Genomic DNA, 13,082 nt, shown 5'->3' with positions numbered 1-13,082 from the left:
CACACAAACACACCACTACTTCCCCAGCCCCCTACACACACACACAACCCCCCCCCACACACACCACCCCACCCACACCACTACTTCCCCAGCCCCCTACACACACACACCACTGCTGACACACACACACACACACACACACACACAACCCCCCCCCACACCCACACCACAGCTCCCCTCCACACAAACACACCACTACTTCCCCAGCACCATACACACACACACACACACCACTGCTGACACACACACACACACAATCCCCCCCCACACACACACACACCACCACCACACACACACACACACACACACACCACCCCTACACACACACCACCACCCCTACACACACACACACCACCCCCCCCACCCCCCCTACACACACACACACACACACACCAGCCCCCCCCCCTCACCACCACTCCCCCCTCACACCACCACCCCCCCCACCACCACTCCCCCCACCACCACTCCCCCCTCACACCACCACCCCCCCCCTCACACCACCACCCCCCCCCTCACCACCACTCCCCCCTCACACCACCACCCCCCCCACCACCACTCCCCCCACCACCACTCCCCCCTCACACCACCACCCCCCCCCTCACACCACCACTCCCCCCCTCACCACCACTCCCCCCTCACACCACCACCACCCCCCCCTCCCTCACACCACCACCACCCCCCCCTCCCTCACACCACCACCACCCCCCCCTCCCTCACACCACCACCACCCCCCCCTCCCTCACACCACCACCACCCCCCCCTCCCTCACACCACCACCACCCCCCCCCTCCCTCACACCACCACCACCCCCCCCCTCCCTCACACCACCACCACCCCCTCCCTCCCTCACACCACCACCACCCCCCCCTCCCTCACACCACCACCACCCCCCCCTCCCTCACACCACCACCACCCCCCCCTCCCTCACACCACCACCACCCCCCCCTCCCTCACACCACCACCACCCCCCCCTCCCTCACACCACCACCACCACCCCCTCCCTCACACCACCACCACCACCCCCCCTCACACCACCCCCCCCTCACACCACCCCCTCCCCCCCTCACACCACCCCCTCCCCCCCCTCACACCACACACCCTCCCCCCCCTCACACCACACACCCTCCCCCCCCTCACACCACACACCCTCCCCCCCCCTCACACCACACACCCTCCCCCCCCCTCACACCACACACCCTCCCCCCCCTCACACCACACACCCTCCCCCCCCCTCACACCACACACCCTCCCCCCCCCTCACACCACACACCCTCCCCCCCCCTCACACCACACACCCTCCCCCCCCCTCACACCACACACCCTCCCCCCCCCTCACACCACACACCCTTCCCCCCCCTCACACCACACACCCTTCCCCCCCTCACACCACACACCCTTCCCCCCCCTCACACCACACACATTAACATGCAGCAGCCAAAATCCAAGTGAAAACACCCATGTCAGAACTATGTTTATATCGTTCCTTGTATTCATCCATCCCCCCTCATTACTGGCTAGTAACATCCCACATAACCAGAGGCTATCGCCCCCTTTACTATCAGACAACAACCTCCTCCTCCCCCCAGAAGCAGCTTCCTACACTGAGACATCTCCCCCTCCTTACCCTGAGTAATAATGAGGAGGAGGCTGCCGGTTCCTCTCCCGCTTCCTGTCTGGAAGGCTCGCGAGAGCAGGAGCGCGCCCGGTGTCTGGGCGGGTCAGAGGGGGGTGGGGGGAGGTCTCGTGCCTGCAACCTGGCACGAGCCGCTGCCGCCTGAGCTCAGTGAGTGGCGCCAACTCCAAGTGTGGAGAGGCAGAGCAATTAGTAATAGCGATAGCACGTCCTGTTAGATCTCATATATATAATATTTATTTGGATGTTCATCTCTTGTAGAAGTAGAAGACAGATATGATTTCCAAACAAGTCTCCCTGATGAATAGGGATCGTTAAAGCTACTGAAGTCAGGGTAATTCCAGTTTAAATGTGATTATTTTGTACTTGGACCCTCATACTTAGCTCGTTTGAATCTTGACAGCTGTGTGAATATAAAGAAAATACATGACTCCTCAAGGTTCAACTGGGACATGACTCTGAGCCAGCAACATGTAGGGGGGACGCTATAAAAATATAATCTGTGATATAGATGCAGCCAATGGTGTGCTGCGGCGGGACATACACAGCGTGCTGGCAAAATCTGTCCCGCAAAACGTCAGATTGTCAATCCAATGTTAATATGCGGCGCTGAGCGTTGGATAATCCGTTCCGATGTCGGATAATGCGTTCGGCGGAAAGCATTCTGATGCGTCAGATCATTCGATGGATAGCGAGGACCACCTGTACATTATTTTTTATCTACTACAGTTTTCTATAGCCTTGCGCAAAACTGGCCTGTCTTGGGTAACCCAGGACGTAACCCCATACACAGTTATAACCACCATTACATTTACTTGTATTGTTTTGCTTGGCCAACTCTCTTGCTGCCAGAAGAGCTTGCAATGCATTGTTGGTTTATCTTGTAATGATAGAATTAAACAGAGTGAAATGGATAAATACAACTACATTTTGATAAACAATATAAACCAGTATTTCCCGACCTCTGGGGCTGGTCCACCAAGGAAGCCTTGAAATGGGGTTTTGACCGTTTGAGGCTTCGGACATAGAACAGGTGCGCGTGTGAGGTCACTTGCGCCTTTGCTTGCCGAGATCAGTGGCCTGCAGGTTTGCGTGATGGGGGGTATGACATCACGTGAACGGTTTGCCCTCATTAACTGAACTGCGCACGTGACCGGACCGTCGCGCGGCAAAGACAAACTTTTTTGTCTCGCTATGCATCGGTCGCTGCGCATGTGCGCATTGGCCTCCATTGGTTTTGATTACGCGCCGTCGGAACCAGTATGGACGCAGCCTTAAACACACTAGGAGATACAGAAAAGTGGCAAAGAAAAGGTAGAACGTGACCGATAATGACAAAGCAGGTCGTTTTACTGCATCAATAAACATCAATATACCACAAAATAAAAACAATTCCTATTCTCATAGGATTATTTGTGGAGGCCCAACCCCCAAATATTGAGAGTAGGGGGATCCCAAAGGCAAAATAATGACTTTTCAGAGGCCCAGCGCATAAACAGTGGGATCCACTGATATAAACTCAACTGATTGAACATTACCTTGAGCAGTATCATGTTTCATTGTAGGTTCCAAGCATTTGTCAATTTTATGCCTGAAATACCACTAATAGGACCTAATATGACGGCTCTATACATGGTTACTCTGCGTGAAGATCAATTTTGGCCTAAAGTTGATGGTCACAATTTGAACATCTCGGCATAAACATATTGTGCCTTTTGCTCTTCTATTACTCTTTTGGCATAGGGGGGAATGGCAGAGAATTTCGGGAGCTCAGTGCAGACATTATAATGAATTCGACTTGCATAAAAGGGCCATTACTTTTTCCCTTATACCAGTGACTGGTCCACCAAGTTTGGGGAGTAAACTGCATCCCATCTTCTCAGCATAAATAATCCAGCTCAGCTCAACTTTATCCCCAATGATATACAAAAGTGTAACCCTCTAAACAGGATATATAAATATATATATGTAGCCCTTGTTCCCCCGTAACTAAAGGGCTACCTGTACTGCTGTTACCTGTTGGCTCACAGAAGGCCTAAGCCTCCGCCACTGGGAGCCTGGGGTGAAAATGTGTTCACCTCGGTGCAGCGCCTCCACCTGAGAGAGATCCCAATTTAGCAGGATAAGCCCCTCGCAGGAACAATATAAACAGTAATATCCACACGTAGATAATAACCTTTACTGAACATATATCACAGTACTCTGTAATACACTATATATATGTATATGTCATGGCATACAGTACACCAATGGAGTGTCCCCAAAGTACATTGGGTGCCAGGCACCAATACCCTGATGTCCCTTCCTCCCAATTCAAGGCCCACCCAAAGTGTTGGAGATAGGGATATCCCTTGTAGTGTTTGTGCACTTAATTGAGGTACCTGCCGGGTACTCTGGTACCCAGTGCGGCCAACTTAGCAGCAGGGATCCGCTTGATCCAGCGACGTCATCCACGATGGCATCCACCTCCGCGTGGGGTGAATTCCGGCGTGGATAATATCACCAGAGTCTCGCACTGAGATGATCTAGACCACAGTCACCGTGCGGCGTCTCCACGGTGTCCCTGACACTAGACTGCAAAATGGGTAAGCACCCCTATCTAGTGGGGCCTTCCCTGAAGCAGCCACAAGCTACATGTGATCTGGGCCTAAGGGGACAAACTAGGCCTAGCCTCAGAGCCACAGGCTCCTGAGACCCTAACCTCTGTCTGGCTCCCTTTTCTGACTGGCGTGGTCCCGCTGAGCCCGTGGTCCCGATGACACTGCGTTGCCATGGCGACGCGTCTAAGAAGACGCCGGAGCCCAGGTGAGTCAGGTTTACAGGGGTCTTCGCCGCTCTCCCGGCACTTAATTTAAGTGCCTTCGGGAAGCGCGCGGGGCCTCTTTAAATCCCGCGCCCCCGCAGTAAGGCTCGTGCCCCCCCTGTGTGTTGCGCCCCCCACTTTGCTCACTGCTGTAGTATAGTATAAAGCATGGATGGGTAACGTCTGAGGGAGGGTACCTCTTGGAGAAGGGTTGCCAGAACCTCCATTTGAGGACTTATTCTCATGCTAGTAGCAGCTTCAAACACAGATTATCACAGTAAAACTGGGACTGACTGTCCGCGTGTGCAGTGTGCTAAAAAGGGGGTTTGCCTGCCTGGGGACACGCTACCCTCCAAGGAAAAGACCTGCAGCAAGGCTAGAAGTGGTCCGGCCGAAACCGGGGACTCAGAGAAATGTGCTACCACAAAATGGCGCTACCCGCTTGTAACACACTTTCCACCCCCCCAATCGCAGATAGGGACCATGTGGGGAAATCTATGTGCATGTTACCAGGTGTGGTGCAATACCTGTTAGGCTCACAGGAGGTCTGAGCCTCCGCCAGTGAGAGCCTGGGGTGTATCCTGGAATGTATTTTACAGCGCCTGCACCTTTGTAGGATTCCAGGTGTATAGAATGACCCTTGACACAGGACCCACATGTAGTAACCACATACACACCAGAGTGTATATATATATATATATATATATATATATATATATATATATATATATATATCAAAGACAAAACCAAAATTAAGTAGCGCTAAAGAGGATGTGAAATAACCCTAATAAATGATAAATTATAATAACATATTTAAAATATTAAAATAAATTAAAATTACCACAATTTTACCTAATAATATCTACAAACCATAACGTGATAGTGAAAAAAAAGGAAAATCCAAATTGAATGTTCCACTCAAACAAAAAATCCAGAGAGAAATATAGTCAATAGAAGATCCAGGGAGCGTCTTTGCAGCTTTAAGGGGAGTGGTATAGCCAACCACTTTTGGAATCTATGAACAAAAAACAAACAAAAGCGCAAGCTCCATAGCACGTAACTGAGTAACAAATAAGGTACATTTATTTAAAAAATCAGCAACCCATAAGAATGTGCACTTACAGGATTTCAAACAGAACCATTCGTGGGAGAGAAATCTCTATTGTGGTCATCTGCGGTGGTAGGGTGAGTCCCAGGTTTGCAGAGTGGATGTAAACAGCCCAGGTTCACCATCAATTGGCAGCAAGAGATAAAGGCATCCAATGCCTGCACGTCCTTTGCTCCCTCATAAAATGATTGCTAACACTTGAAATTACTGCCAGCCGGAGCGCAGGGAAGCCAGGGACTCCAAATACACCAACCCAAGCGCGATGACGTCACAGCTCTACGCGTTTCGTCACACTGCTATTCCGCGCTCGATCCGGCCCGTTCGTGCGCATGCGTGATGACGTGATATCGGTGCGTATTGCGTGATGAGGGAGCGTCATCACGCAATACGCACTGACATCACGCATGCGCACGAACAGGCTGGATCGAGCACGGAATAGCAGTGCGGTCGTCCAGCATAGGAGACATTCTCTGGGACTCTAGGGACATTTTGTGAAGTATCCGAGGCACCTTTGGATTTCTGACGGATCATTGCCCCTTTACATCATTGAGGCTGATGGACTGCGGATCCTATCACGGACTTACCGGATGGTGGTGATAATTCACAATTGCCTTTTATACTTTTACCATTGTGAGTGATTTTCTTCCCCTCCCCCCTCCTTCCCAACATTAAATGTACAGTTTTACACTATGGGGCGTGCGCTCTCTCCTCTTTTCTTTCTGTAGATTCCCATCGGATGTGGTTCATCCCTTTTGAGAGCAGCAGGAGACCCCCACACCAGCATCTTATTTCCATCATTTGTTGGACATTTTGAAAGGACTGGTTCTTATTTCTTCCTTATCTATTTTAGTTATACACATTTGGTTTAGCACCATTAGGGTTATTTCACTAATTATTAGACACTTATACATTGTTATTCTTGTTTGGTTTATCCCTTGATATTAATATTTTATTTATATTTTGTCAGCACAATCACTTAGGCGCTACTTTATTTCCCCTTTTTATATATATATATATATATATATATATATATATATATATATATAGCAACTGTAAATATTACTGTATGTTCATTTGCATGTCTTAGACAGGTCTGCAACCCTGTCTTTCCCCATTGTCACCCAGCATACAGCACTTCCACTGCAGCAAGGGATTCTGGGAAATGACATGCAAATGAGCACTCAGTGCCACCTTTTGTCTCAAGCTCGTATTACACAAGCCAATCCTCAAGCCAATGCATGTATATATATATATATATATATATATATATATATATATATATATATATATATATATATATATATATATATATACACACACACACACACGGTTTACTATATGCAGTAGAATATAACAAGAACAATACAGTTACATCAACATCAATAGTGTCCCTCTATGACACTGACCTCCTAGAGCCATAAACCCACACCCTACATCAATAGTCCCAAGTGTCCCGCAACCCACCCCTTAGGCGTAATCAGCGCCTGAAAGGAACCGGTATGATGGTTAAAATTGGTGCACTTGGTGACTGTACCTGCCCGGGGCTTCTGCACCCGGGTACAGCAAACAACAGGAAAGGACCCGTCTGCGTCCCACGCTGAATCCGCAGCAATGGCGTCCTCTTCCAATTCGGATAGTCTCATCCACACAGTCTCTATCTTGAGTGAGGCAGGTCTGATCCCAGACCACACTTGTCAGGAGCTCGCAGCACTGCAGCTGTGTCCCTGAACTAAGCTAACTGCTAAAAGGGCAAAGTCCCTAACTGCAGGGGCCTTCCCTACAGCAACACAATCTAAAAGTGAGTTGGGCCTAGCTGGGCCATAGGGGGTAACCTGGCCTAGTGGCAGGGGTTACTGCGCCCTGCACACACTACCTCCCCCTACCTTATCCCTGCACCAACTGTCACCAACTGCCTGTGCACAACAATGTTTCTTTTCCTCAGGGATACATTAGGTTCAATTACAGGGTTGTTGCTACAGTATGATGATGTTGCTCATACTGTATTCATCAGTGCGGTCATGAGAGTTTCACAAAGGGGAGAATGTAGCATAGCCTCCGGCCGTTACTCTTCTGTTGGGCCCCCACAGTGTAAGTCCTGGTAAGTACAGGCACTGTGAGAGGTTATATTCTCTCATGCAGGCCTTGCTTTTTGTTGCAGCCTGGATACACTGGCAGTATCCAGAGGTGGGCCTAGCAAAAAACAGAGAGTGTCCATCCTGGGGAGGATAATGGTTTGGTCATATGCAAATATGTGATGCCTACCAGTATCAGACCTGCCCTGTTATGGGGCAGGGTTGCAAGCCCAACCCCCAGGGTATATACTGGCACTCTCCCAGAAGTCTGTGTGTCTTTCCTCCCCATGTGGAGTGGACAACAACTACCCTGTATCCCAGTAGGGGATACAGGAGGGACACCAGAAGGGAACCTAGATGAGCCTCAAGCCTTAAGGTAATCTTACAGGGAATGAGGACTGCTGTAAATTCTGGGACCAAGAATAAACATCCATAGAACCATTTAAGCTTGTCTGATTCACTGCCTTGTGATAATAGAGGTGTCAGCATGGACCATCCTGCAGACACAGGATCCTCGCCGACTGGAGGTGCTGCCAACGGATAATAGAACCCTGAAAGCCTGTCCTGATTCTCCCCATACCACCACGGAGCAGCACAGAGCCTCTTGGATTACCAGGTATGCACTGCACCAGGAAACATATAGGTAGTGATACAATCTCACATAGGGTGGGGGTAAAGGTGCTACATATACTGTACAGTCATGTGAAAAAGAAAGTACACCCTCTTTGAATTCTATGGTTTTACATATCAGGACATAATTACAATCATTTGTTCCTTAGCAGGTCTTAAAATTAGGTAAATACAACCTCAGATGAACAACAACACATGGCATATTACACAGTGTCATGATTTATTTAACAAAAATAAAGCCAAAATGGAGAAGCTATGTGTGAAAAACTAAGTACACCCTTACTGCTTCCATAGGAATTAAGATGCTAAGTAGCAAACAGGTGCTGCTAATCAAATGCCCTTGATTAATTGATCATCAGCAAGTGAGACCACCTCTATAAAATCTGAAGTTTTAGCAGTTTGCTGGTCTGGAGCATTCAGGTATGTGTTAATACAATGCCAAGGAAGAAAGACATCAGCAATGATCTTAGAGAAGCGATTGTTGCTGCCCATCAATCTGGGAAGGGTTATAAGGCCATTTCCAAACAATGTAAAGTCCATCATTCTACAGTGAGAAAGATTATTCAAAAGTGGAAAACATTCAAGACAGTTGCCAATCTTCCCAGGAGTGGGCGTCCCAGCAAATTTACCCCAAGGTCAGACCGTGCAATGCTCAGAGAAATTGCAAAATAACCCAAAAGTTACATCTCAGACTCTACAGGCCTCTGTTAGCATGTTAAATGTTAAAGTTCATGACAGTACAATTAGAAAAAGACTGAACAAGTATGGTTTGTTTGGAAGGGTTGCCAGGAGAAAGTCTCTTCTCTCTAAAAAGAACATGGCAGCACAACTTAGGTTTGCAAAGTTGCATCTGAACAAACCACAAGACTTCTGGAACAATGTTCTTTGGACAGACGAGACCAAAGTGGGGATGTTTGGCCATAATGCACAGCACCACGTTTGGCAAAAACCAATCACAGCATATCAGCACAAACACCTCATACCAACTGTCAAGCACGGTGGTGGAGGGGTGATGATTTGGGCTTGTTTTGCAGCCACGGGACCTGGAAACCTTGCAGTCATTGTGTCAACCATGAACTCTGTATACCAAAGTATTCTAGACTCAAATGTGAGTCCATCTGTCCGACAGATAAAGCTTGGCCGAAATTGGGTCATGCAACAGGACAATGATCCCAAGCACACCAGCAAATCTACAACAGAATGGCTGAAAAAGAAAAGAATCAAGGTGTTGCAATGGCCCAGTCAAAGTCCAGACCTCAACCCGATTGAAATGCTGTGGCGGGACCTTAAGAGAGCTGTGCATACTGTAAACAAATGCCCGCAAACCTCAATGAACAGAAGCAATGTTGTAAAGAAGAGTGGCCAAAATTCCTCCACACCGATGTGAGAGACTGATAAAGTCATACAGAAAACAATTACTTCAAGTTATTGCTGCTAAAGGTGGTTCTAGAAGCTATTGAATCATAAGGTGTACTTAGTTTTTCACACATGGCTACTCCATTTTGGCTTTATTTTTGTTAAATAAATCATAACACGGTGTAATATGTCATATGTTGCTGTTCATCTGAGGTTGTATTTACCTAATTTTAAGACCTGCTAAGGAACAGATGATTGTTATTATGTCCTGATATGTAAAATCATACAATTCAAAGAGGGTGTACTTTCTTTTTCAGATGACTGTATGTTACAAAAAGAGTTACATTAAAGAACATTATCCTCAAGTGCAATAAAGGAAAAGCCTCCTAATAAAATATTACTTTTATTAATATGGAAAGCACTGCTCCAATAGCAAAAAACAGGGATCCAGACACTCTTTGAAAAAGCGCCCTGTGCGTGAAACATGTCAAAGGACTACCTTTGTGCAACTCAATGTTGCTAGTGGTTCCGGTTTGTGAATAAATTACTTGTCATCAACTTTTCCTCTCTGGATCCCCATTTTTTGCTATGGGAGCAGTGCGTTCCATGTTCCTGTTCTCCAGGTCTTCTATTGCATCGTGGATATTGCACGCTCACGGAGGTTGGAAAATACGCACCCAGGTCGGGTGAAGTGAGTAGTTTATGGCCATAGTGGTAATTATTTATTCATTCATAGAACAAAGTCAATCTGGTTGGGGTTATGGCTGGTTGGGGCTGTGATTATTGAGGGAGTGGTTGATCGGGCCGCCGTGAGTCTACACTGGACTGCAACCCAATTTGCTTATATACCCCCTCCTCCCCTTTCAATGCTCAGTGTTCCTGTATACCCTCATTTTTTTACGATCATTGCTGGACTGAATGCAGTATATAGTACATCAGAGGGAACACTGTCACCAGATTTACATATATAAAATTAACAGAATATTCCCCTGTTTTCATCCCCCTCTTCCCTCCTTTGTTTTTCCTTACCTCTTCTCCCTCCCCCATGCTCATGTTTTTCTATTTTTACCTATCACACCCAGTGTGCTGACTTGATACCATTTGTGGCTATACTAGATGGGTTATATTTTGGAACCAGGGCCACGTGTAGGATGTGGATGAGGCCAGATAGCTTAACTGGTCCCCTTTTGAAAGCCCACCAAGTCCTGTTATATTTTCTTAACTTTATTGGGAAAGCATCAGGCATATAAAGGCACTTGTAGATGGTATGGTGTGGTGAGAGAGTGCTTTTCTAGGGTGAAGGTGCTTTGTAGTTAGAGGCAGGTAAAAACGGAATGGCCTTGCCAGAGGGTAGAAGCATAAGAGGTACTCACTCAGCCTGCTTAGGATGGAAAAAGGAAGTATGTCACAATTGTCACACAGGAATAGCCTGAGGACCAAACTACCTGTGAATACAGACAGGGGAGTATGGATAAGTCCATTTTAACTTGGGGGACTAGAGATGTTGCCAGGCAACCATAAATGTATCAATTCCCACATGCACTGGGAGTTACAGATGCATGGAAACCATACAACCAAATATAAGGAGCTAGCAGTCAGAGCTGCAAAGGGGGGTGGGAGGGAACAGAAATGAACAATCCTGTTCCAGGACAGGTTATACCTGTATCATTGTCTGTTGCAATTGTTTGCTATATTTGTATTGTTTCTTTAAAACTATACAATTTAGAGTATAGTAAATATATTATTTTTTGCATATCATTCATTGTCGTTTGCATGTACATTTTCGATTGAGTGCTGGGAACTCCCCTTGTGTTCTTTATTGCAAGTTTGCGTTCCCCTGCACCACACCCTCATTCAATTAGTGATTCGACTTAACTCTATTGAGGTGCTGTAAAAACTGTATACTTTCTTTATTCTTTACTGCACAGTGTATCTGAATATCTACACTAGAAATGTTTACATAATGCTTTGACTGTAACGTTACATGCACAAGCAAAATATCCCAAGGCAAGAAAAGCATCATCAATAGAAACATCTAAAAATATTAGTAAGTGCTTCATAATAACAGTATAATGTGCGATACACAGCACATAGGAGATTTTACAGACACAGTCCCAGCCCAGATGAGCTTACAATCTATGTCAGAAAGAGCTGACACTGGGAATTGAATCGGGATCCCCTGATGCAAACTCAGTTGACATCTTTAAGCAGGAAAAGCTTTCATTTTCACATGAACAGTTAACAACATTTGGCGGTATAGAATATTTTAGTGAAGACATAAAACATGTGAGACAGCGATCCTTAAGGACTCCCTAGAGATGTTCATGGCAGTATAGGAACCATGGTTGTAAACGATGAGAGCAACAGGGATAGATTCGAGATTCTGTACTATATAGGAAATATAAAAATAAAGCGTTGTACAGTTGCAATTATAATGTCATAACGTGTTGTACCGTTTGTAATAAATCTAAAGCTACTTGTGCTTCTCCCCTGTATCCCCATATCCTTCCCTTTTTATTATTTCTGTATCCACCTATCCCATCACCTTCTTATTTTTTGTATCCCATAAATGGGAACAAAAGAAACACAATAATGTTTAAAAAAAACGTGAGAAATATGACCAAAGTAAGCTAACATTTGATAATACTGTAATATTTCATGCACTAAACAAAATGCATTTAATGTACATTTAAAAGGATAAAAAGTACCTCCATCTCTGGTGTTGAGAAAGACATATGCTCTTGACTTTAAAACTGATCTTTTAAAACGTTTGCTTGTCCCAAGAATTTAAACTGATGTATACGAATTCCTGACACATTTCCTGCTTAACTGATCAGTGATGTGTGTTGCTGATAACAGTCAGATGCTTTCCTGTGGGGAAAGCATTGTGTAATGGTCACAGTAAAATGTCAGAGATCAAGCTGCACACTCAAAAAAAGTAATGCAATGAAGGCATTTTTATTCAAGAAGAGGAAATACTAACTAATACAAATATTTATGGTTTAATGGTTTAGTTCATGGAGTATTCTGCAGCACATTTATTATATATTGTGGGGTTCTGGCACATCCAGTGCTGAAACAGGCTTATTCGTCTCCTACAATATCTTTGTTTCGTTTGAACAGATGTAACAAGTATTATAGGCTAAAGCTGTAAAATTCCAGGCATTATTGAATCCATGCTCTCTGATTGGTTAAAATTCCAGACATTATTCATTCAGTAATGGCCGGAATTTTTGGCAGCTTGCCAAGTTTTTATTTGTAGCCAATCAGCTTTTCCTTTGTCAGAACAGCTCTGAGACAGGTCAGGGGATTGGTCAAGAGGCAGCATCCAGGCATTGACTACTCCCCCTCCCGGTGTGTAGAGCTGCTGTGTGTCTGTGTGTGTAGAGCTGTGTGTGTAGAGCTGCAGTGTGTGTGTGTGTGTGTGTGTGTGTGTGTGTGTGTGTGTGTATAGATAGCTGCAGTGTAAGTGTATATAAA

At 46.2% G+C, this 13,082-nt stretch overlaps 1 protein-coding gene across 3 annotated transcripts in view; it reads right to left on the bottom strand.

Moving 5' to 3' along the window:
- MTMR2 (myotubularin related protein 2) overlaps window positions 1-12,368 on the bottom strand; it is a 55,585-nt gene extending 43,217 nt beyond the window's left edge. The window contains exon 1 of one of the 3 annotated variants that reach the window (XM_075592461.1): window positions 12,311-12,368. In XM_075592461.1, coding sequence (XP_075448576.1) covers window positions 12,311-12,337 — 27 coding nt within the window. In that variant the 5' untranslated portion in view covers window positions 12,338-12,368. Of the gene's footprint in view, window positions 1-1,624; window positions 1,707-12,310 lie in introns of those variants that run through there. The other 2 variants (XM_075592464.1, XM_075592462.1) reach the window with 2 other exon arrangements.
- Window positions 12,369-13,082: the final 714 nt, after the last annotated feature.

This window comes from Ascaphus truei, chromosome 3, assembly GCF_040206685.1.
Source record: "Ascaphus truei isolate aAscTru1 chromosome 3, aAscTru1.hap1, whole genome shotgun sequence".
In the NCBI taxonomy this organism is placed as follows: Eukaryota; Metazoa; Chordata; class Amphibia; order Anura; family Ascaphidae; genus Ascaphus; species Ascaphus truei.
Note: the sequence above shows the minus strand (reverse complement) of the source record. Positions and strands in the feature narration are given on the sequence as shown.